The 25,995-nt window shown below is 41.6% G+C and overlaps 1 protein-coding gene across 2 annotated transcripts; it reads right to left on the reverse strand.

Annotated features, from left to right (window-relative positions):
- Window positions 1-418: 418 nt before the first annotated feature.
- GFPT1 (glutamine--fructose-6-phosphate transaminase 1) lies at window positions 419-25,364 on the reverse strand. Of its 2 annotated transcripts, XM_088470810.1 has the most exons (20): window positions 25,243-25,364; window positions 19,000-19,107; window positions 17,671-17,778; window positions 15,737-15,862; window positions 15,161-15,219; window positions 13,652-13,786; window positions 13,407-13,468; window positions 13,223-13,302; window positions 12,743-12,796; window positions 10,347-10,452; window positions 8,435-8,598; window positions 7,732-7,827; window positions 7,353-7,450; window positions 6,239-6,359; window positions 5,436-5,593; window positions 5,129-5,243; window positions 3,061-3,188; window positions 2,753-2,920; window positions 2,509-2,670; window positions 419-2,367 (listed from the first exon to the last, which is right to left on the reverse strand). In XM_088470810.1, the coding sequence occupies exons 1-20, from the start codon at window positions 25,247-25,249 to the stop codon at window positions 2,323-2,325; spliced, it is 2,100 nt and encodes a 699-aa protein (XP_088326936.1). In that variant the 5' UTR covers window positions 25,250-25,364; the 3' UTR covers window positions 419-2,322. The 2 variants fall into 2 exon arrangements, with proteins under 2 accessions (XP_088326936.1, XP_088326937.1); XM_088470811.1 differs by lacking the exon at window positions 12,743-12,796 and having other exon boundaries at window positions 25,243-25,363.
- Between the last annotated feature and the right edge of the window lie 631 nt (window positions 25,365-25,995).

Consider the following 25,995-nt stretch of genomic DNA (forward strand, 5'->3'; position numbering starts at 1 on the left):
ACCTCTAAATTGCAATTATGCTTACACACCCTCATTCAACGTAACCTAAGTGCGAACACCCCGTTAACACCCAGTTTGCACGTGGAGACGCGTACAATTTGGAATCACCCATAGATGTGTACACTTGGCTACAGAGCATGCGCAATGCTCAAAAATAAAAAATATCCGCCTGCAAAACGGTGAATCGGTCCCCGTGGCCTTTAATTAATTCTAATAGTAACCAGAGTGTAGTTGTCACTTTACTAATGCAGTTTGGAAAATTGAAGTCACCTTCTGATTCACTAATATGAGTTATATGTTGCATAACCTCCATCGTATTTTTATACAAAACAGGTACTAGGAGTATCCCTTTACTTTGGCAGCGTGCCGAGAATATGGTGACCAGACTCCTACAATATCATTTGAAGAACAGGAGACGTACAGGTCTAAACGTTTATTGTTTCACTTCACAGAAATTCATGTGTGTTTTTACAAGCATGGTATCTTTGGTCCTTTGTAAATTTCGTACATTAATAGAACAACAAATTTCCATCTAACGGAAACCTGCATGTTTCCAGTTAAAATAAAAACAAACAAATAAAAAAAATATATAAAAAAAGAACAAATTATATATATAATTTTTTTTTTTTACATACATATTTAAAGTACCAACATTTTTTAAATTGAATACAAAATAGATAAAGAAAACAAAAAAACGGATGCAAGATAATATAAAAACAAAAAATGTCACATTTTTATTGTCCTTTAAATCTTCATTATTAGTAGTGCATGTGTAGGTCTCATTTCGCCTTCATTTCTTAACAAAAGGAGTCTGTGTCTGTTGGGATTGGTAGTGTGGACATAAAAGGGGTTTGGAAACCGTGTGATATCCCATTCACGAGAAAATTTGGGTTTGTGTGCGTGGAAACTGTTGCCCATTGTGGACACTTATTGGGTGCCTGATTGTGCCCTGGTAGACCGGGTCCTTGCATGCCGAGTACTGTTAATATGAGACATTGTACTAATCCACTGCAGACAGCAAACTGGCTGGTGGAAAACAGATTTTCACAGTTCCTGCATTCTAGACGGTCAGTCTAAAACGTAGAGACTCCAGCACAAGACTAGAATGTAAACATGAAGCATAAAAAAAGATAGTTCTAATAATATAGCTCTGAACAGAAAGCCAATCATGTCAATGCCCAAACACTACAAATGACAGAACCCCCTGCTCTCCGGGCTACTGCCACACCATGAATGGCCATAACTAAATTTTTTACTGCGCCTCTGGAGAACATTTACACAGCTTGGCAAGTCTTCATTTACCTAAATGGTGATTACATAAACATGATCTCACAACATTCCGGATACAAATAGAGGCTGCAGAAAAAAAAAAAGTTCTTGATCGATTAAGGGGGAGGTATTTAAAAGCAGAGTAGAGCAATTCGGTCTTTCCAGTGGGATTGAGAGAGCTGTAAGTACTCCCTTAACAGAGGTAACGAATGCACAAATAAGCACAAAACATTTTTTCTTAAACATAAAACAAAAAATGTGCAACTCCAACAAGAATCATTCAATAATATGTCAGGAATTAGGATCCAGAAAATGTATGGACTATTGTAGACTGTGCAGTACAGGCCTCCTGAAAATCCAGGTGTAAAAGGGGCCAAGTTGATGGAGCTAGGGTTTCTTCATTAATGCCGTCACTAGTTCTATTCTTGCTTTTCCTGTATTCTCAATAAAGTTTTACAACTCAAAAACAACTCATCAAAAAATTCACTGAAACTGACAGATTAAAAATAAGAACAGATCTACAAAACAAAATGCAGGTGGGGAGACAGAAGTTGCCTAAGCCTGTTAGATGACATGGTCAAAGGGTGAACAGTCAGGAAAGTACTAACAAATCACTTGCATCGTGTGATTTATTTCCTTGTCACATAGACATAGGGAGGACATACGCTGCATCACACACACAGCAGCAGTAAATAGCCTGATGGTGTATGAGCCTCATAGATAATCTCATGGCACATACAATTGGGAGAGTACAGGCATTGGAATAGTAAGATGGACAAAAGTTTTAAAGTGCTAGATTTGGCTTGATGAGCAAGTTATTGCAAACCGCTAGAACTCTACTAAGGTTACTGTAAAGGTGACGGCTACTCTACAGTGCGCTGTCTGTTCATGACAGACAGTATATTAGTACAATATTCTGGCTTTCAGCATTTTCGAAGGGGAAGTTCACATGGATCTAGGAGTACAAAGGAAAATAGGGAAACATAAATACAAAAGTAAAAACTGGGCTTTAAAAATGGTAGAAAGTGTCTTCTACAGTCCCTCCTTCCCAAATTACTCCACGGTCACCGACTTGGCCAAGTTTCTCGGACAATCCACCTAAGAAAAAACAAAGTGAGGGAGGTTGTAAGCCAATGAGGAAGGCATGTATTATAGACTGCCCACAATCCTTTTGTCAGATTTCACAGTGGTTACTTCAAACCAGAAGAAATGTCTCAACACTGCAGAGGAGTAACTTACATCGTATCCCCTGAGCACAGCGAGGTGGAAAGCAAGGAGTTGTAGGGGGATCACACTCAGGATTCCTTGTAGACAATCGACTGTGTGAGGAACTTTAATCGTGCGTTTGATTGTGTTAATGGTTTCTACATCTTCCTTGTCACAGATTACTACTGGCCGGCCCTGGGGAGAGGACGATGGAAGTCAGAGAACGCACTAGTAATAGGCAGGTCACCATCTAGCCAGCGTATGGTCCTGGACCTACCTGTCTTGCAACCACTTGCTGCAGTGCATTCTGGCACTTGGTGTAGGCATGATCCCGCATGATGATCATGATGACTGGCATGAGTTTGTCCACCAGGGCCAGTGGGCCGTGCTTCAGCTCCCCAGCCAAGATCCCTTCTGAATGCATGTATGTGATTTCCTTAATTTTCTGAAGAGAGAGAGAAATTTAGGCTACAGTCTATGAATTAATCCATAGCAAAGGATTGGCCTTAAAAAAAAAAAAAAAAAAAGCTCCTATTCATATACGAGTAGTTAGTGAGAATGAATATGATAATCACAGATACCTACCAAAGCACCTTCCAGGCATGTTGCATAGTGATAACCACGACCCATGATCAGTACAGATTTCTGCTGATACAGCTCTACTGCCAGTTTCTGGATCTCATCATCGAGACTCAGTACCTCCTTTATGTTGTCTGTCAGAGAAAGGGAGTGCCGTTTTACTACCATTAAAGAACACAAAACTCATTTTGGTGTTGGCACACCGTCAGCCTCAAGCTCTTGTGCTGGCAAGTGTAGTTTATATAGAATAGTTCCACTGTTGTAGATGTATTATACCAGTGGTGCCCAAGCTCTGTCATCATGGCACCCTAGCAATCCAGGTTTTAAGGATATCCATGCTGAGCATAGATGATTTATTAAAAATTAATGAGGTACTAATGAAGTCTCCTGTGCGTAAGCATGGATATCCTTAAAACCTGGACAATTATACCATTGTAGATGTTTTGTATATGTGAACTCCTACCAAGACACAGGGAGTCGGCGTTCCCAGTATTAATGCAAAACCACGTCATATGGGCTCTGATAGGATGACTATGCATATTTTGTTACTGAACCAGTGGCGTAACTAAGGGGGGGGGTTTGGAGCAGGGTATGTGCCCTGGGCGCCATCGGACCGGCGGCGCGCCCAGTACACTAGTTTCAAGTCAGTGTAGTCCGCACTACACAGTAGCAAACACAGCCGCCGGGTACTCGTACTACCCGGCGGTAGTGTGTTTGTTTTGGCAGCCAATGAGAGTCAGACAGACCCTCATTGGCTGCTGCGCCCACTGTCGAAGGCGGGCTGGAGCTCACTCATGAGCTCCGCCTTCCGGAACTCACAGTGGGTGATGGCATAGTGCAGAGCGGGCCGGGAGTACGGAGGAGCGGACGGCGGTGGGCACAGGAGCGGGCAAGTGTTGTGTGTGTGTGTCTTTGCTATTATATATGTAAGGAGCACTGACACTGCATAGGGGGGAACCACTACTGGGGGCACCACTATTGGGGGCACTGTATAAGGGGCACTATTGGGAACACTACATGGGGGGGGGAATCACTACTGGGGCACTGTATAAGGGGGACCACTACTGGGGGCACTATTGGGAACACTGCATAGGGGGGGGGGGGGATCACTACTGGGGGCACTGTATAAGGGGGACCACTACTGGGGGCACTACATTGGGGGGACCACTTCTAGCGGCACTGTATAAGGGTGCACTACTGCTAGGGACATTGCAGTGGGCATTACAAGAGGGGCACTACTACTGGGGGCATGAAGGTGCATATGGAATGGAAAGGAGTGTTCCCAGAGTGATGAGAAACGGTGGTGTGTCATGTTGATATGCTCCCATTTTCCAGTGGCCAGGCCCCATGTGGCATGCGACCATGCCCACTTTTACGGCGCACACACATACTTAGGTGGGGGGGCTACATTTTTTTACTTGCCCTGGGCTCCAAATACCCTAGTTACGCCACTGTACGGAACCCTGAGAATTAAAATAGAATAGGGGTTATTTTAGCAAGAATGTTTTCATTATTAACCTCTTCGCCGCTGAGGCTTTTGTCACCACTGTGCTGAGACTAGTTTGGCACTTTTTGGCTTGGTCATATTTAATCTAGATTAGTCTTTTTTATGCGGTACTCAACTAGCGGGGACCCCCCTCTTTCAAATGAGCCTTCCCCAGAATTGAAGCCAGGATGGTGAAGCTCTTGTCCCCATACCTGGACAATTTCTGCAGTGTAGGGGTAATTCTCTAGTGATCATACTTTCATCTCCCGCAGTGCTGAGGACAAGTGAGGCCTGTCATTAGGAATTTTGTAATATATGTTGAGGACGAGTCACACTAATCCTTGAAGGTTATTAAAGGGGATAAAACACCACCACCTCTTGTCTCGCTCCATACGCCAGCACTTAAAGGTATTACCACCTCTGTGAATCTCTAACAGTCAGATAGTCAGCAGTGCGATCGAAGACAGTATGCATCCTACTTATTTATCTCTAAGTAAAGATCAATACTTCTTGGTGTCCAATGCTGAAATAGAAGTGTATTGTATTGAAATAGTATAATGAGACACACAGCAGGAGAGAGGTTATTACCTGGTAACACTTTCAGGCCTTGCAGAATTTGTTTGCGGCGCTCCTGAACAGATATACGGTCATCACAAACCAAGAGTGCAAACATTACAAGTGCCACAAACTGGCTTGTGTACGCCTGCAGACAGGGAAGACGGAGCAAGTCAGAGTTAGTCAGATCCCTTCCAAGTACATGTTTTTGGATATACATGCAACAGGGTCACTGGAATGAAGTCTGGCTTCACTATCACCACATTGGGTAACTATTAACCTCCATGGCTGGCTGTGTACTCTGCATTTAAGTGTATATTCGCTTCAGGCAGGTGCTCACCTTTGTGCTGGCCACTCCTATTTCAGGCCCAGCATTAATGTGGACCCCACAGTCAGTTTCCCGGGAGATGGAACTGCCAACAGTATTTGTAATTCCCACAGTCAGAGCTCCCCGCTCTTTACAATATCTCAGTGCAAGCAACGTGTCAGCGGTCTCTCCTGCAGGAAAACAGAGAAACAACTTTTTACATTTATTATGACCCAATCAGACGCACCATTGTTTTAAACTACATATACCAGAGGTGTGCGATTTGCAATGTACATAGAGCACATCCCTAAAAGGGGTGAGTGGCTACAAAATGACCACCATGCCACGTCACCGATATATCGTGCCTTCTGGTATTTAGAGCAACTGACCTCAAACTAAAACTACAACTACAAGTGCACTTCTAGAACTCCTTAGGTTTACTAGCTGGCCCTACCATGCGGTCCATGTAAGAGATTAATTACATTATGGATTCCTATACATAGTTGCCTGTGGCTTCAGCTGAAGCCCAGTGCCCACCAGTGACTGGCTGTTCTGTGGTGGTCTCTGGGGGTGTCATGTTCTAGGTACCTCAGAAACAAGTGATAAGAGTTTTCCCTTGGTGACACGATCAGGCAGAAGACAATTTCAGTAGCTCTAGCTAATAAGCAGAGGAACCAAGTGAGGGTCGTCATTTACGAGAATTATCATGACAGATCATACGAGTTTAATGCGTACAGAATTACGGTTTAACAATAATAGGGGGTAGCAACGCATCCAAGCCTGCAAAGTTTTCCTTTAACTCTGGATAGGACACATATACACAGTGACGCGCTTACCGGACTGGCTGATAAAGAAGCACACATCGTCTCTGAATACTGGCGTGTTCCGGTCCAGAAAGTCGCTGGCCAGTTCCACCATGACTGGTAGTTCTGTGAGTTCTTCTAAGATCTGACGGGTCTGCGGAGAAGAGATGGGCGCACAATTAGAGACGTCAGCCCTCAATGGGTTTCCAAACTGCACAACTGAACAATACGCCTTCCAATAATTACACTCCTTCAAAAATAAATGAATACCCCAACACCAACCTATAGTTTTGTCTCTCTTACCAGAAAGACTGTTCTTCGGGTATATGGCCATAAAGCTTCATATTTAATCCATACTTAGGTTCCTTAAACACGCTGTATTTGTATACAGACATTCCATAGGGCTTAGGTGTAATAAATATGGGCTTGCTTTTAAACATTCATAAAAAAATGTATTTCCTTTTAAATGTCCAATTGAGCAATTTCTTCACTACACAATGCAATCTTTTATAAGCCCCATAAAATATGGGACGGAGAAGTCATGCTTTATTTATTTCAACTTTATTACAAGAAAATAAAACATTAACTTTGTGTTTGTAGAACATACAACATAAATAAAAATTAAGTAAGAAAACACTTGCTGGTTACAAAACAATGAATTGAAAGAATTAGCTCAGGGTGGAAGCGGACCGCAATAATCCAGCAGACTGCCAATATTGAATATTTTCAGCAACCCAAAATTAATTTAAACACATTTTGTACTATTTCATATAGTCAAGCATATTTAACTCTGGAAATAAAAATGAGCAACTCTTAGTTACATTGAATCAATGCCGCAATCATGAATCGGTGGACGCAGCATAAGTTGCACTCTAAAAAGTCACCAGTGACCCCTTCTAGGCGGGCACCAGGGAGTACCTGCTGCAGTGGTCATAGACCTGGTCAGGTTACATTCACCACACATAACATAGGGTACAGAGGCAATATCATACTCTAATAGGATCAGGTTTCTCCTTACAGAACCTTAAGGGTCCCTAATGCAGTGATACCTCTAACAAAATATAATTTGAAAGGGTTTATACACATATTATTGCCAATTATGTATTAGAACTAGAATACGGGTTGGCCCATGGTAAAGAATACTTACAGCAACACCAGCATGGTAACTGGTTCCACAGGCAATGAGGATTAGTCGCCGACACCTCTGGATTTCTTTGAGGTGATCCTTCAAACCTCCCAAATTCACTGTTAAACATAAATGAGACTGTTCATCTTGGCAGTGGGTTCTTTTTTCCAAAAGGCAGTAAGGAACTTGTATAACCTCTACTCGTAATAGCAAATTGCAAAGCAGGGAAAGACTAGACTACAATGTGCATATAATAAACCAATCTTGTAAGATATTTACTGGACAATAGATTTTAAATGTCATTGTCAGGTTCATTTTTATGAATCTGTCGCCTCTGTTGACCAAACTCCTGGTGTATATAGAATGAAATTGCTTACTAAAATAATCAAACAGTGCTTACCTGTTAGGTCATCAAAGTTGACACGTCCTCTCATGGTGTTGACGACGGACTCTGGCTGCTCAAAGATTTCCTTCTGCATGAAGGAGCTGAAGTTGCCTGCACGTCAGAGGTAAGGAGAGGGTGTAAAGTGGGAGATCATTCAACAAAACAGTAGCTACCACTGATACGGTGTCCTCCTTTTATATGGGTCTTCCATTACTCTCTGGTTTGCTGACCAGAATAATAATTACACATCATCTACCCTCTTAGAAAAGTACTTCCTATAGAATTATTTGTAATAAAAGTGTCCAGGACATTTATGCTCCACTTCATTTAAGAACTAGGAATCCTTCTACTGTGCCCCATCAGGCCTTTCCCCTTCTCCGCATACTGTACTTCAAAGGTTCCGATAGGGACTAAAGTAACTGTTAAAAAGATTTGCTCTTAACGAGGCCCATTCTGGTAGGACATCAATCTTACACCATTTCTAGAAGACTATTTTTATACCACCTCAAACTCACTTCTTACACTTTAAACTGTAAGCTCTTAGGAGCAGCATTGTCTTTTACATTTGTACCCTTTGAACCTCTCTCTATAAACCAGACTCACCCACTAATTTAATAGGTTTCTTTGCTAAGCATTGATCCTGTGTGACCCTAGTAAGCGATTTAAAAGCAAAGCCTGAAGTAGGGACAACACCATTGGCTGCCGTCCTGACACGCACCCTTCATGATCTGCTGCAGCTCCATCTGCAAGGTCAGAATGGCACGGGCTGGGTGGTCCCCAGCGCTTCGCTTGATGCGGTGGATAGAGAGGCGCCCATCCACCACAGCGGCCACGTCATCGTCTTCTAGGTATATGACTTTGTTGGTATGTTCGATTACAGCACTGTAAACACAAATGGTTACACGGTGTTAAAGTATAGTTTTACATTGCAGGTTTGTAAATGAGTCGGTGTAATGTATGTGCCAGTACAATAGTAGGTGCGAAAAAAAAAAAAAACCTTTATCTACAGATCTAAGATAAATAGACCCATTAGCATTAGGTGTAATTACAGGATTCAATTAGGAGAGGCTCTTTCATTCAGACATATAAGTAACATACTGCATATGCCAAAGCGATAAGGAATACACCCAATTCTATGAACAGATACAGTACTGTGTCAATAATACAAAATGCTGAGTAAAGTCCTCCCACAACAAACTAGTTCTATAACGTTGTAAGCTTGTGACCAGTGACCCCAGCCATACAGCTAACATTGCCACCACTTCATAAACCTTCACCATCAAAAGGGAAAATGAAGATGTAATGATGTAATATGTACATTTTTTGCAGCTAGTTGTGACAGCTGTACAGTGTCTGGTGACTTCGGCATCAAGGGAGTTAAATCCCAGCACAGGGCACAGTGTAGATAATGTGTAATATTTAAACAGAGTAGGGCAACCTGTATTATAAAGCTTACTTAAATATTTTTATGTATGTATACATTTAAATACAATAACTATCAATTGGATTACATTGCAGCCTCGGGCAACCTTTTACACCAGAGCAAAAACCTGGGTTATTGCTGGGTCTACCCGGGTCGCAACTCAGTGTAAAAGGGTCCCTGAAAAATAACCCGGGTCAAGTGACCCTGCAATCCAACCCAGGTAGCTACCAGGGCCGGACCCAGGATGGACCTGGGTAATGGTGCAGTGTAAACGGCACAACCTGGGTTATCACACCTGGGCCATGCCTAAAATTAGCTGATTGGTGGTTGTGGAGCAGTCACCTCCCACTTTTTATGACCTCACAAGTTTAGCAGGGCAGACCCAGGTTCAGTGTGAACGGGGCTGACCTGAGAATAACCCAGATTGATGGTGCTGTGTAAATGGTATCTGACCCGGGACTGACCTGGGTTGGAACAGTGTCTGAAAACCCAGGTCGGACCCGGGTTTTTGGTGGAAAAGAGATATAAGTTGCAGACTGCATGTGAAAAGCACAGACTGTGTAATGGTTAGCATTACTGCCTCACAGCACTCAGGTCTTGGGTTCAACTCCCACTACTGTCCTAACTGTGTGGATTTTGTATATTCTCCTTGTGTTTGTGTGGGTTTCCTCCTGGTGCTCCGGTTTCCTCCCACACTCCAAAAATATACTGGTAGGTTAATTGGCTCCCAACAACAAGAATTACCCCTAGTGTGTATGTGTGTGAGCATGTGATAGGGAATATATACATTGTAAGCTCCACTGGGGCAGGGACTGATGTGAATGGCCAAATATTCTCTGTAAAAGCGCTGCGGGATCTGTGTGCGCTATATAAATAACTGGTAATAAATAAAAGCAGAGTAGTAAGCACTGGGAAAAGAATGCCTAAAATGTAATGACGGGGCAGGTTTAGAGAACAGTACTTTTTTTCCCCCAAAGAGTCTGTGGCAAAGTTACTAATTAAGGGAATTTTGTGTGTGACACAGACACCGGTAATGACAAGTTAATTAAGACTTTTAACCATTTGTATCTGTAGAACAGTCATAGCCTATTATTGTAATACAAGGAAAATAACCCTTTATCTTGACACGATACCTAGGGAGATAATACAATGCCACAACCTGGTCCAATCAATACCAGTTATGCTCACAAAACCTTACTTCTCTCACCTGGCATCTGATGCAAAGTAATATTCCACGGCCTTCTCTTCCACAGGGAACAAGCAAGTGGTGCTGTCCACTCGGGGCAGCGAGCAGCCACTTTTCTTCTCCAAGCCTGCAGTAGAGAAGGAGACAGAGGTTGGTCCTCTTAGCGTAAGAGCAGATATTAGGTAGGAGCGGGAAGAGAAGTCAATAAATTTTAGGCCAATCAGAGGAAATACAGCTTGCAGTAGAGCAAAGCACAGGTCGTTTCTGAAAGGAATGAAGATGGTTATGTTGTGGTAAAGACTACTAGTTGTGTGTGTGTTACACAAGGCTTAGGGTTGGCATCCTGTGGATGCATGTGAGGGTATTGGGGTATATAGGCTATGTGAGTGAATACACAGTCACAGCTGCTCTCTCTATACAACGTCAGTGGAGCCCTACATATGAAGGTGCAAGGAGACAATGGGGAACAGAGAGGTGTGGAGCGTTTCTAGAGCCAATATGTGTATAATTAACATTAATTAGATCCATTGTAAAGAAAACGTTAGCATGATCTATAATGATTTACTTCTGGAGGTGGGTATATGAATGGCATGCGTGTCTGCGATTGCTAGTAAGGGTAAAGCCTGAGGGAAGGACAATAGCATACTGCACTGCGGCTCGGGTTCTACCAGTACAAGCACTGAAGCAGTGTAATGTTATCGGCTGACTGCTTATTGTACACTGGTACGTTTCCCCCTCTGCGTAAGGAACTGCTGACCTCACTGGGGATGAATGGAACAGCTCCCTATACTCACACTGGACACCAAAAAGTACAAACCTGCTCAGCTATCCTGTACCACAACATAAAGAAACGCCAGACAAGAAGCAGTGAAAATAAAAGCTTGCAGTTTATAGAGTAAAATGATTAGTTCCCATTGAATGGTCTTAATTTAGCCAATGCAAAAACAACCTAGAATGCAGGAGGTAAAGAAGAAAAAATATATAAAACCAGTTGTACATGCCCCGAAATGGATAGAAGAGGTTAAGTATTTTCTGTTCTGGTACTGTTTCCACTACTGGGAGAGGAGAACCTGTCCTGTGTAATAAGGGGTTAGCAGGATGGAGTCCTATCTATCTCTACCCTGTACACGCCTATCTCTGCTCTTCGTTTACACTCTGTACGTATTGTCTACTTAGCGATCAGACAGAACATGGACTTTAAGAGATTGATATGTGAACCAAGGTAATTTCGTCTTTGCGGCCACTTAAAGTTTTGCAATTTAAATTGAGATTCAGTCTGAGCTTCCTTGATTCGCAGCAATGAGAGATCTCTTGATGCTTTGAGCCATGACGAAGGAGGCATATTTAATTTCCCAGAATTAATATGGTTTCCAGGTTTCGAGCTGATTAAAATGTAATTCAGTATTCCCTACTTAATGGTGAAATAGTGCCATCTAGTGTAGAAACTGGGATAGTCCATAAATGTTTTGCTAACAAGTACTTCCAATCATGTGTAGGACTTTTCTACCTGAGCTTTGGATAATGCATGGTACATGGCATAAGCTAGGCTGGCACTAGAAATAATGGGGAATTTATTTAGTCTATATTCATAGTACAAAAGAGCACTCAAAATAAAACGGACAGAACAATGGATGACAAGGACTTGTTGTATATATGGTCCATCCCATGTTCATTACATGCGGACACTTTCCTTGTGCCCTAGTGCCAAAGCAGGCAATTCTGCTCTCCCCATGGATATACAAGCACACTTATGCACCAGATCCAGGGTAGTTGCAATTGAATAAATACAAGTGAGGGTGAGAAGGAAAAGAGGCAGTCATGGATATTTACCAAGCAGAGGCGACCACGGCATTTAAAATGGGCAATAACATAAAATGTAAAACCAGGAGTGTTTTGTATATAATATTATTGGCCTTTAAATACCGCGTGGACAGAATCGCCGGCAAGCAGCGGTTTTGAAAGCCACCGCTTAGTAAATATAACCCTCTGTGGTAAATCAACAGTCTAGTAGCTCAGACCTGAAAGACTGTTCACATATCAAAAGATGGTTTTATTTTACTAATCCAGTAACTAGTGGGTTATGGAAAGAACAAGGGTCAATAAAAGTTAATATAATGTCTTGCGGCCATCATAGGAATTGTGTCTAGCAGGTGTTTAGAGAACGATAAAGATCTTCAGATCCTGGCTTTCTTAATAAATTGTAAATTTGTGAGCTATGTATACATACATAATGTAGTCTTAAATGCTATATGTTCCTATATACGGTCATGTTTATATTCTACACACTGTAGTGCCATCTGCTATTGGTATTATAAATAGACCTTCATGGAAAACAGTACCAGTAACCTGAACAAATAATTTTATTAAAGTCTTTTTCTAGGAGAAGGTATAATGTAAGAGAAGGCTGGGCAAGGCACCTTTATCCATTACAATGGACAGTCCCTCTAGAGGATAATCCATACTTTGTGACACTGAAAGGACAATGAGAAAATGCAACAGCACAAATCAGCGAATCAGATAACACCTTGAAGACAAAGGCAAAACTATGCATTGCAGGGCTCTGAAATGCATACAGTCACATACGTCGGTCAGGGTTACCTTGGTATGTACAGGCACTTTAACACATGATAAGAGGAGTCTGACAGGAGATGGTATAATAACGCATTACAATTACCTGGAGAAGCAATTGTAACAACTGGCAGTAGTAAAGACAGACATCACACAATTATAGACTGTCCCTCCCATTATACCAGTCCCAACAGAATCCTCACATTTTTTGCGATGATCATAATAAGCCACACTCATAAATATTGGATCAGGATAATGGATTGGAATAGCATATTGAATGCCCAGGGTCCATGGCATGAAGTCTGTCTGGTATGGTTTCCCCGGCTTACCTGAGCGGTAGAGGATGGGGATGTGATCTGTAGATAGCTTATGCTCACTTAGTACGCCAATCAGAAGTGGACTACCCCTCCTGCAAGGTAATCAGGCAGATTTAATGTTACCGGCAACATCAGCAGTACTAACAGAGTGCTCAGTCATGTAGAGGATAGTCTGAGAATTAGAAGGTGGAATTACCTGGTCCCAACGGCCTGGCCTGGGAAATGCACACTCTTAAACACCAGTGCAAAAGCACCTTCCTGTCAGATAGAGCACAATGAAGGTGTCCACAATCAATGATTGACAAATCATACAGAAACCATAAGCACTCTGACAACATGCATGAATGAGTTACAGACACATGGACATTAGGTAGCTGTGCATGTAGAACAGGCATCACAATGGGTCTAGTCCTTCTTTAGTAAATGGTGCAAGGTACTCACCAGCTGCTGGATAACCCGCTCGACCAGTGTTGCAAAGCTGATGTCATTGTTCTCCCGGTTGTCAAACATATATTTCACAAGCTTGGCAATAGTCTCCGTGTCAGTCTCAGACTCAAACTCATAGCCTTTACTCTCCTGGAAAGAGAGGATAGTTACACTGTACCACAATGAGGTCCTGCTTCCATCGTCTCATTATGGTAATGAAGAGCAATTACTTTGCCGATGGTCAGAATACACCCTAATGACCTGGGTACATTGCAATCAGACACATTTTATTCACTCATTGCTAAATGCCGTTTTAACCATGAAAACTAAAAAGTATAAATCTAAAAACAAAACACAAAAATAAATACAAAATAAAAAATACTTTTCCTTGACTATACTCATTATTATCAGGTAATCTTCATGCCCCTAGAATTTCCTGGGAGGTGTTAAATTCTACTTTAACAGGATTCCAAATAGGTGCCAGTTTCTGGAGTTTAGGGAACATTATAGAGGCTATCAATGTGTAATTATAATTATTTGTACTTATTTGATCTTTTATTGAAATGCACCCCGGAAGGTCACAAAAGACATTCGCAAACACTACAAATATATAACACATATACACAATGTGAGTGACAATATGGGGGGTAAATCTAATAGCCTGCCTAATGTTTTAAATCTGCAATCATTTAAAAATCAAGACCAGATTGCTGTTTTAATAAACAACCAAAAAAATGGGCAGACTCACTGGAATCACGCAGATTTCTGCATCCAGGCTATTATTTTCCCCTATGGTCCTACCTAGCACTGGTCGCCATCTCCTGCTGGGTATATATATACCGAATGGGAAAGTATCACATTGTGTATATACTGCACTATTTTGTATGTTCACAACACTTCCTGATGGACACTGGCGCTCTGGCATATAACAGAATCAGTGTGACAGCACTTGTCGGTGTCCGGCTGCTATTCCCATGCTCCGTGAAAATCCAGTACGAAGATTTAATGCTATCGTCTGCTGTGAAATGATGGCAGCCAAAGAGTGATTATATAAGGGGTAGCATATTCCCTTGGCTGTGACAGAGCAGCTCTAGGACTATATAAAACACAAGACGGCAGGTCAATTGCTTTTACATAAGTCCCAGATACAGCTTGGATAAAATACAATATCCAATTTCCAAACAGAGAATGAAGAGATGACATTACAACTATTAGCAATGGCGGAATTCATGTGTACAGATTATTAACATCACTTGTGTATTGTACGGAAACAATGGCACCTCTTATATTACCACCACGTTCAATAAAAGATCTATGCCACAAGATGTAACAGAGCTGAGTGTGAAAGTAATAAATGGGCCCTGTAGACAAGTTCTACATTTCCAAATTTCAGGACTGGGGGCTGCCATGTTCTCAGTCAGAGTCGGCACTGTGATGCCCGTATTAGAGGGGAGACAGGTTTTCTGTGGCATGTACAGTAAGTGCATGGCTCCTACCCTCTATTCTTTTTATAAAGCCACTCACCAAAAACTTCTTCAGGTCTTTATAGTTGGTGATTATGCCATTGTGGATAACGATGAACTCTAGAGGGGGGAGAAATGTGACGTTATTTCCTGCTGCTAGAAAAACACTTCAGTCATAAAGAATTCAAACCAAAAAGAAATCTGGAGACCACATGTTCCCCTGACACACACACACACACAACACGTAAAATCAAGACAACTTCATATATTTCCTCACTTCCTGTATTGTCTTAGAACAGATTCCTCTATATTTTTTAGTCTTCATTACAAAACAGCAATTGCATGTGTAATCAATAGAAAAAATATGTTCTATCCATAGTGTAACTATGACCCTACTACACATCTGTTAACCCCTACAGGGAGGCATTTCATATAATTGATGGCAGGAAAGAATGGAGAGCAAAGCAGTATGCCTGGGAATGATAAATCACTATACATCATTATCCTACCTTGTACCAGAGAGGACTGTGATAAAATAAACATACATATATATATTAGGCACACTAATTAGATTTAAACAAAAAGTGGTAAGACAACAACAGCTGCCAATTATATATCTAGGGTAGAGGTAGCATACCATTGTTTTTATCAGAGCGCTGTGGATGACTGTTGGTAGGGCTGGGTTCTCCGTGAGTGGCCCAGCGGGTGTGGGCAATACCCAGATGAATCTCAAATTCAATATCTAGATCGATGCTTTCCTGCTCTGTAAACAAATATTGACAAGAGAGAAGCAGGGAAGTCAGCAGTGATGAGGAATGACAGTATAGGAGCCCTGCTTTAGTGTACTGTCCTCTCCTCACCGGGAGGAATAAAACCATGCATTGCTCACTCTGCTCGGCTATTGTGTGGGATAAACGCAGGCTGGTTCTCATTTAACAGAGTGAAAAGATCTGTTTCTATATCTGACTCCTGGGAGAGCAAAGTAAGTGTATAATGGAAAGACAGGAACAGGGTTAGATATAGGTTACTGCTCTAGTGAGGGGGTAGGCTACACGTGTATTTATTTATTTTTTACATGCAAAAGAATGCCTCTGTCAGTGCAGGGGGTATAGTCAGTATTTCTTCTTCCTATAGGGATAATGTGGGGAAAAAGTTGAAAGCACTTGAAAAAAAAAAGAAGAAAAAGCCACATCTAACATATTTCATTACTGGCAATCACAAACATTAAACTACATTGAGAGGAAGTGGCCAGCTTTGTGGGGGGGTGTTGGTGGAGACGAATAGCCCGTACACTATCAGTGGAAATGAGAAGACATCGTTACTTAAATTCGATTATGACACTAAAAGTAAAACATGATCAAAATTTAGGAAAAAAAAAAAAAAAGAAACAGTTGAAATTCTATTAAAAGCAAATCCCATTAGAAAGTGCCAGTCATTATTGGATTTCCCTGCCGAGCTGATCAGCGGGCATATTTCGGAATCTTGCGGTAGATTTAGTTTTACCTAAATGCAGGATTTCATGATACCTCTGGCAGGCTCTAAGCTTTTGGAGATGGAGGAGAAACAGAGCCCGAAGGGGGGTATGCGAATAATTGACATTTTCCTGAAACTGTTTTTGTTGGAGGAAAGATCTGGCTCAGGGACCACAACGTGTTAGGTTTCACGTCATTAAGAGAGACCTTGCCATCAACCTTCTAGTAAGCCTCCACGTAGGCAGTCTGCAGCGATCTGGGATCTTAACCCTTATGTTAAAAAAAAACTAATCTGTTTCCATCTCCTGAGGCATACAAAGAGTTAAGTCAAACCCTGCTGGTCTCATCACACAGGATCACCAATGACCACTTCTGTGTTTAGGGGGTGAGTGGGTGCGGCACTTCGGATAGGTTTAGTTACCAAGGCAACTAGAAATAGGAATTGGCCCTGGGGAGATGGTCATCTGGCCCCCCAGGTATTTACGCAAGTCAAGTTTCCTGAATAGAGCATCAGATTTCAAACAAAAAACCATCCCAGAGAGCAAGAGAGGAATTTTTTTTTTTTTTTAGAATATTTACGAGTAGAATCTTTATGCCTTACATATCACTATGGAGGAAAATAAAAACCTTACACAATTCAGACTCTATTTGTACAGAATTGGAAATACATCTTACAAATAGAAAAAGTGGATTGATTTGATGCCAGCCTGCTCAAACGGGATAAAAAAAATAAGACTGCAATACTGCAAAAAAGCCATTAACTCGCTGCTGGTGTTTTATCATTATTGTATACCAATATCACCCTAGTGTAGTGTTCCCATCTTAGCAAATATTGGAATACGCCAAGATTGCTTAGCCTATAAAAGTCACCCTTTGTTTTGTTATTTTTATTGGCGGTCCAGCAAAGCACGTCTAGAAAACCATGCCCACTTACACGGCACTCAGGACGCCTTAGGAGCCATAAATCTAGAAAAAAAGCATTTTAGCGGCAGAGAGCAGCACATATGGGAGCCCTGCCCTAGTGTCTATCTATACTAGTGTCTGTAAAGTGATTTCATATGCCGCCAGGTAGATCTGTAAAGGGAATAATGCCACGTACTGTTTATCTCTTCATCCAAGGCCTTGACTTTCCCCTTTGTTTTAACAAGCTGGATTTTGTTAGTGTTCTTCTCCCAATTCTTTTCATTTCCGCCATCAATACCGACACCTGGAATAGGTGGATTAATACATAAAAAATCACAGTCAGGGGATTTAAGCACACTTCATTCACTTGTTAGGGAAGAAGCACGTTGGGGTACTAATGACAGAGGTCATTGAACATTTGCTAGGCAAGAACAGAAAAGCCCAGGTTGCCATCATCACAGTTTATGAATAAAGGGGAGCTCCAGCTTCAGTCAAATTTATCCTTATTGCACTTATATACAACAGACAAGTAAGTGGGGTGTGCAATAACTAATAATAAGGCATGTAGTCATTGCCAGTGTTCTACAGACAACACAATAACATAGAATATAAATACCACAAGAAAAACAGTTATACTGACTGGATACCTTGTATTACAATTATCACCAGGTAGATGCTGGCTTTTGAGGTTATAAAAGCCGACACCAATAACTGGCTAACCAGAATGCTTGAGCCAGACTACAGAAACGTATCGGAATTTACTGTATGACTGATCACCCACCCATTTGCAATAGTAAATAGTTACCAAATGCTGAAATGCAATTTGCTGTAAAATAAATTATATTTATTTGTTATTCAATTTATTTGTTATACCACCACCACCACCACATATGGATTTTAGTGTCATTATTTTTTGCTATAAATAGCTGCACTGTCTCCATTCTATGTATCCCCATGATGAAGTCTGGGCTGTAGACGAAACGCGTTGAGGACGCCATAAACGGACAGATAAGTGCATATTTCTTTTATTCTTGTACGTTTGATACTCACCATTGGTTATCTTAATAAATCATTTATAGAATAGGTAGTAAAGATCTCTATGAGTTCTGGGCATGGATTTTGGAACGGACTGTTCCTAATACACTCATGTTGGTACAATGTATGTTAATCACCTCAGTTTAGATTTTCATTTAATTGACTTTAAAGTCCATTCTTAAAACGCACTGTAGATTTAACTGTTCATGGCCTGAACCAATATCAATAAAAGGCAGTCAGCCACTCCATCAGGGCCCAGTGAAATCACTGAGGCACACATGCCTATAACAATGCAGATTAGAAGTAGGAAACAGTGATATTTGTGGCTTAGTAAAGTGAAGTAATAGGCTTCTGATTATTGCTAGAGATGTCAAAACAGCTGTTTCAATTGTGTTTAGTAAGCAACAGGTGCAGTGTGAGGATTTACATGGGGAATCCACACGAAGCTTGAGCCTTCTATACAATTCTCTCAGCATTCCGTATGTCTCACCTGCAGAGTCGTATCCTCTGTATTCCAGTCTCTGGAGACCTTTGATAAGTCTCTCAAGGATTTCTCGCCTGGTGCGGGGCACGTGGTAGTTGAGGTAAGCAAAAATTCCTATAGCAAAGAAAAAAGAAAAAAAGTCAATACTAAGTAAAAGTAGCTTAATGGGTCCATGTCTGAGGTAGAGGAAACAAAATAATAAGGAAACAAAATTAATTGTCAGATAGTTTGTCCCAGAAATGTAAGAATAAAACTGTGGTACACAGTCATGACTTTATTGACACCACTGACCTGAGGATAGCAAAGGTCATATAGACATAAATGATACTCAAAAACAATAGAAAATGGCAGAGAAAGATAAAAATGTGTTACTCACATTCATTTGTGTCATCCAATTAACAGTTTTAGCCCAAACCCTGCAGCTACATCTACTTGATAATACCTCTACTTTTGGTAAGTAGGTTCCAAATACCTATTGGCAGTCACCAAGATTAACATCACCAACACCTTCACAGTTTTCTCAGACCTATTAAGACCAATTTCACATAACAAAACAAAAAACAAACCTACATTTTTGTAAACCGAAATAGAGTTAACTCCTGGTGCCTAGGAAAGCTTCCAGTCATACGGGGTTACTTACTAAAATGCAGTAACCTGTAACACGCAATTGATGCCCTAGCAACAACAAGAGGACCCTAAAGAGGCAGCCATTTGGTCGTTATCCATCATATTTATAAAATTAATATTTCATCTGCGGATGTTGAATTCTGAAAGCAATCCACGTAGCACGCTGAATTGTTCAGGCAGTTACGCGGCCAGCCATACCAATGACTGTCAGCTGAAATAAGGCTATGTCTGGGTTTTTTTTTTTTTTCTTTAGAATTTATTGAGAATCATTTAGTATCCATGGTACGATGGGCTGATTTGAATGATGACAACTCAAAAATCTGGTCACCCATCATTCGGTACCAATATAGATCATTCCAAGAAAGATAGATTATATGCACAGCCTAAGCCCATCATTAAAGTTGTTGTCCAACTTGTGACAATACAATACTCCCCTTTATTGTCTGCCCCCTCTGTGACACCAGCCTATGGTAGCGTTGCTGGAAAACTAGCGCTATCCGGGGTAAACGTCGTATATCAGCTATGCACAGGTAATGCTGATAGTTCCATGGTAGACTTCAGCCCGCTTATACCACACTCCGCCCACCTGCCTCGCCATGGACCGCTAGTCCAGTGCGTACAACTGCTTTACAGTTTAATCCATGTAGCACGCTGAATTGTTCTGGCAGTTACACGGCCAGCCATACCATTGACTGTCAGCTGAAATAAGGCCCATTACTCTATATGGACAATGTAGCTTACCGCAGCGAAGGTGTATGTGCCCAAGCACGCAGGGCACTCAGTCATCATTTCCAGTAAAATCCACTTAAGAATTTCTGCACTGTTACATGCAGGAATTGGAAACTAAATGCCAGGTCTAATTCTGCCTCCAGCCTTCATTGCGTGATCCAAGTAGCTACTCTGCCAGGGTACAGACTTGAAGAACAGTCTGTGTGCTCCAATGGTGGGAGTTGTGGCTTCCAATAAATATAGCATTGAGCACAACATCTGAAAAGTAATCTTTATAGCCAGTGTGGGAACCCTGCCAGACTGAGCCTGTTCACTTTCACATTCGGGACTAAACCTCTATTCAGCAAACAAAATCAAAGATCCTGGAGACTCACAGAAGACAAAGTTGCATTTAGAGGAAGGGGAACATTTCAACGCTAAAAAGAGAGACTAGATGAGCTGTACAAGACAAAACCTTAATGCATAGGTTCTACATTTTAGAGCCTACAAAAATTAAGATGCAAGTATATTCAATAGCTAATGGAATCGTGTGACACACCAATGTATATGCAACAGAGTTCCCCATTATTTTATTTCCTATGGAGAAGAGTGCCAGCTTCTCAGTTCAGTTTTTCAGTTATATAAGTCACTTACTTCAAAGTCCTTCCATAGGCTTAAGCTGCCCAGAAATATACCAGTCTTTTTACCCAGGACACATCAGAAGAATGTGCGGACTGAGCACAAAGCTATGCTTATAGCCATATAATATACATTCTCATCCTTTAGCCTAGATGTACATTTGGAAAACTCTAACTTACTAACATCGCTGTAACTGTATTTCAATCTCCAGTTCCTTGACAATGTTATGGGAAACTTTCCATTTTTCCCAGCGTGTGGCCTCTCAAGGAGCACTCACACAATGTGGATCATTATCAAAATAATGACTTCAGTCTCTCCAAGACACACACACCCATCTTATCCTGCTCATTAGACAGCAATTTCATTAACAGGAGCTCGAAACATTGAGTACTAGCTAATTAGATGTATACTAGCTTGTATATTCAAAAATAATACATAATTTAATGTCATAAGAGATCAGACGTTTTACCTACTGTACATTGCAGTGTTTGTACAATTAAGGCCTAGATTTCAGTGGGTGTGTTTGCAGGGAGCATTTTATGCTTACCCTGTACAGCGCCACGGACATTTAATTAAGAAAAGCTAATAATAATAATATTGGGGGTGATCAGTTTAGCTTCAACAAGGATATTTTTCAATGGGTTTGTAAGTTTATATATTATAACTTAGATATTTTAGGCATATACTCAAGTAATTATTCCCACGTAGTTTTATTATGATTTTTATAAAGAAATCAAAGGGCGATGGAATCACAGGGCGAAATGAAAAGAGGGCACGGAAAAGCCTAGAAAAAAAAAGTGGCCTATGTGAGCAAATCTGGGTCTTATATACATATTACTGTTAATTACTGATGATTACTTTTTATGTTCAATACTTAAGCAGTATATTTAGATATTTTTTGTTAGAAAAAAAAAAAAAGGTGTTCTGTAGTAACAGGTCAAGCAAGAGTTCCCTGTGATAATAACAGGCGTGTCAGACGCGTAGCATACAGACCAAGAAATTCAGCATTCCTTTCCTATATTGCTTTATTACTCATTGGCTGTGATTATCTTCTAACTACAATTGTTTTACATAGAAACATATAAAATGCCCATTATCTGGCTAATTTATACAAATCTAGGGGTTCGCCTTGGATTAACTGGCTGTAATGTCGTCTACATTCTTTTTACCTGTTTACCTGCGACTCCAAAAATGACACATTAATAATAATACAGTCAACTATTAATTGCTTCATCTACTACAGGCAATAAGGGATGTGTGGTTAAGAACATAATGTCCAGTTCTGGCTTAGTTATATATAATGCAAAGTACAGTGATGTGCAGTAACCGACAGCAACTAATGGTATATCAGTTTTCATTAGCCTTACCACACTAGAGTGATAAACGCTGACTTTTGATTGGTTGCTATGGGTTACAGTAAATTGTTGTTCTCTGCACCATACCATAAAATAAGTGTAATAGCTTTTCACAAGCAACGGAGAAGTATTATGTTAGGATCGTGGTCATGAAACATCTGAACTTTGCAATTCAGACCGTGCAAATGAATGTTTGCATGTTGTCTTTGAGTCCAATTGACAATTTTCTCAGTAATAAATATGTGAAAAATTATCCGTTGTTTGAGAAGAGTATTATGGTGTCAGACGGTCTTTTTTTTACAAGCTACAATGAGAGTCCTCTATCCTTCCAAGACAGAGAAAGGGAATACATTCCTATGTAATGAAAGGCAGAAGCAAGGTTGGTTAAACTGGTTGATTGATCCGGCTGGCAGAGAAGTAGTGTCAGATTACATCATTTTAAGAGTAAGACGAAAATGAGGGTCATAAAGTATTTGAATACATGTTCTTCCTGGTGTCTGATTTATGTAGCTAAGAGGGAATATATAACAAGGAAGTAACCTGGCCACTAATGAGAATGCCGTCCATAAAGCTTATACAGCAATCCAACAAACAAAACCTACAAGACCCAGTGTCAAAGCAAACTATTCACTTTTGGAACAAACATTTTGCAGTTTACCCCAGCACTCACAATACTGCACATTCTATAAAATAACCCCACCGAATTAACAATTACACAGAGTATTTAACTTTAGAGTCACAAAAACAGCAATAACAAATCAAGGTAAACAAGTACTCTTATCTGGCAGACCCTCCTATAAAGTGCTTGGTACAGATGGAAATAAGGTGCTCATTTGCATGATCATTATCAGCATCCAAAATACAAAGGTAAATATACCCAGGACAGAGATGATCCCCTGTAACAGCTCATCCATATGACCACTATTCCACCAACAAACATTTATCAGTATCATCTACTAAACTGTTGATTGTTATGCACATTACTGTACACACAATGTGTCATTACAAAAACCCAATTTAAATTAATGTCTATATAAAGTATTTATTTAGCAACCACAGAGCCCAATGCTGCCCATTAGACCGTGCAACGTTGGGAATGAAGTAAGAACAGAGGATTGCCTGTACGTGGCTAAGCAGGACACATCCTAGGTAACAGGACCTGGATGAGGAGCAATCTCACAATGGATCAGGGCAAGAAGAAATCTTCTCCAACAAATCATATTTATGAACAGAGATGTATCTCAGGAGACAGAGGTCATTATACCTTCCATATGCAATTCCCAGCAACCTGGGTGGGGCCAACAGAAAATGGTGGCAATAAGAGCCACCCACAGGGCCGGTGCAAGGTTTACGGACGCCCTAGGCAACATTTCATCAACTGCCCCTGCTCCCTCCAATTCATAATATGCCATGCATCAGTCTCCCCGGTTAAATAACATGCCACACAGCAGTGTCCCAAATTCATCATATACTATATAGAATATTACACACAGTAGTGTCCCAAATTCATAATACACACAGCAGAATTTCAAAATCATAATGAACCTCATAACACTGCCGCAAAATCATAATATGCCACACAGCTGTGCCACAAATTCATTATATGCCACTTAGCCATGAATTATGCCATTTTTTTTTGTGGACTCAGCGGCGCCCTCCAGTTCCCGGCACCCTTAGGCGGATGCCTAATGGTAGCAGCGGCCCTGGTCAGCCATATACTACGTATGGGGCCCAGTAGGTCAATACATTCTCAGCCATTTGCAAAACCTCAGGGCATTTTCTGATAATGCCCAGGCAACTACCCTGTGGCATGTAAGCTACATAAACTTGTATCACAGTAATATACGGAGAAATAGAAACAATCTCCCATCAGGGGCATATCTATAATGGGTGCAGGGTGTGCGGGGCACACGGGCCATTGGGTCCTGCACCGTACACCCTGCATCCATGTTTTTAATACTTACAACTCCGGAGTCCCACGTCAGCGCTGGTATCAGCACTATCAAAATCACCTGGAAACTGATCGCCGATGCCATTTTCTCAGCGTTTTGCGCATGCGTAGTAGGGAAAATACCGGGAAAATGGCTGCGGCGCCATTTTCCCGGTGACCTGCACATGCACTGTAGACTCTGGGCACACTAGTGCCCAGAGCCTACCGGTGCGGCGCTGACCGCTGCCGGCTGCCGGAGAGAGAGGAGGGAGCCCCGGACAGAGACTGCACATGGGTCCCCTCAAGAAACGCCCCTTCCTCCCATTGTGTTTATCCTCACACACAGAACATCTCCCTGCCCACCAATAATAACTGATATTACCAGCGTATAAGACAAACAGGGAAGGTAAAATACATCTACTAGCACTAACTTTCCAGGAAGGGTATAGGTCCATACTACATACAATGTATTCCTGCCTTTCCCCTATGCGTACTACATTATTACACACTCACTATGGGAAATGAATGAAGTGCTGAACACTCAGTTACAATATATATGACATTTATATTACTATATACACTTTTCCCTTTATCCTGTTTCCATAGACACACACACAGCTAGCAGGACTAATAGCCTGATGCCACCTGAAATAAACCACGGACACCATTAAGCAGTAAAACAAGAATACTTGAAAGAGGTAATGCCAATAAGGTGCCCATACAGAGAGATACATATATAGACACCAGATGCACAGAGAGGATAATGGAAAGATATGGCAGTGCTCATGTGAGTCCCAGAAATGCCAGTGTCTAGGTGAATGGAGCCCCATACATGCCCATGGCTCTGTGACAAGGTGACAGGCCCCCCCTGGGATACTGAGATGTGCCAGGGACCCCTAGAGGAGATGATGCTGCTCCCGGGGCAGAGGGCAGGTCACCAGCACAGCTGCAGCTGGATGTGTGTGCTGGCAGCGGAGGGATAATACTTACCACACATGGTCGCCGGTGTATGCTCAGGTCAGAGCTGGGTGTCACTCTCAGTCTGCGGCTGGACGGTATAAGCCACCCTACATAAGGACCATAGACCCTGTGCGTGACGTAATGAGAGCAATCCTCATTCTTTCTATTGGTCGTTTGTCTGCCCGTCATTCCAAGCAAAGCCGGCCATTGGGCACTCCCCTACACTGGTCCCGCCTTCAGCGCGGCCTCCTCCTGTGATTGGCTGTAGGGTAGTAGGCGCCGTACGAGGCTGGCAGCAGTGACGTGGCCGGATCCAACTCTATCAGGACACTAGGGAAACTGTGACTCCGCAGAGTGGCCGGGCCGGGCCGGGGCTGTGCGAGTAAGCTGGGCGGAGTCAGTGACGTTCGTGAAGCCTTAACCCATTCATAGAACTGATCTGCAAAAAGAATCTTAGCCGGTTATTATATCATTCATGATACATAGCTATCCATTTCCTCTACCACCTATAGCTGTGTAATGCTCATTACACTATCCATAGTTACACATATAGCTCAATAATGCTCATTACCCTATCCATAACTACAACTACCTATAGCTAATGCTCATTCCCCTATCCATAACTCCTACCCTTCAACATGACCCGTTCCATTAGGTACAAAATGCTCATTATCCCATCCAAAGCTACAGCTCTACCTATAGCTGTATAATGCTCATTACCCCATCCAAAGCTACAGCTCTACCTATAGCTGTATAATGCTCATTACCCCATCTATAGCTACA

The sequence above is a fragment of the Taudactylus pleione genome, unplaced genomic scaffold (genome assembly GCF_031769625.1).
Source record: "Taudactylus pleione unplaced genomic scaffold, aTauple2 ptg000105l, whole genome shotgun sequence".
In the NCBI taxonomy this organism is placed as follows: Eukaryota; Metazoa; Chordata; class Amphibia; order Anura; family Myobatrachidae; genus Taudactylus; species Taudactylus pleione.

Bases quoted from the DNA above. Each gene is read 5' to 3' on its own strand.
- GFPT1 (XM_088470810.1), bottom strand. The intron at 15,863-17,670 runs GTACGTGGCATT...ATTTGTTTACAG, and splicing joins CTTGGATGAAGAGATAAACA to AGCAGGAAAGCATCGATCTA. The intron at 13,787-15,160 runs GTGAGTGGCTTT...CTCTCTTTCCAG, and splicing joins AAGACCTGAAGAAGTTTTTG to GAGAGTAAAGGCTATGAGTT.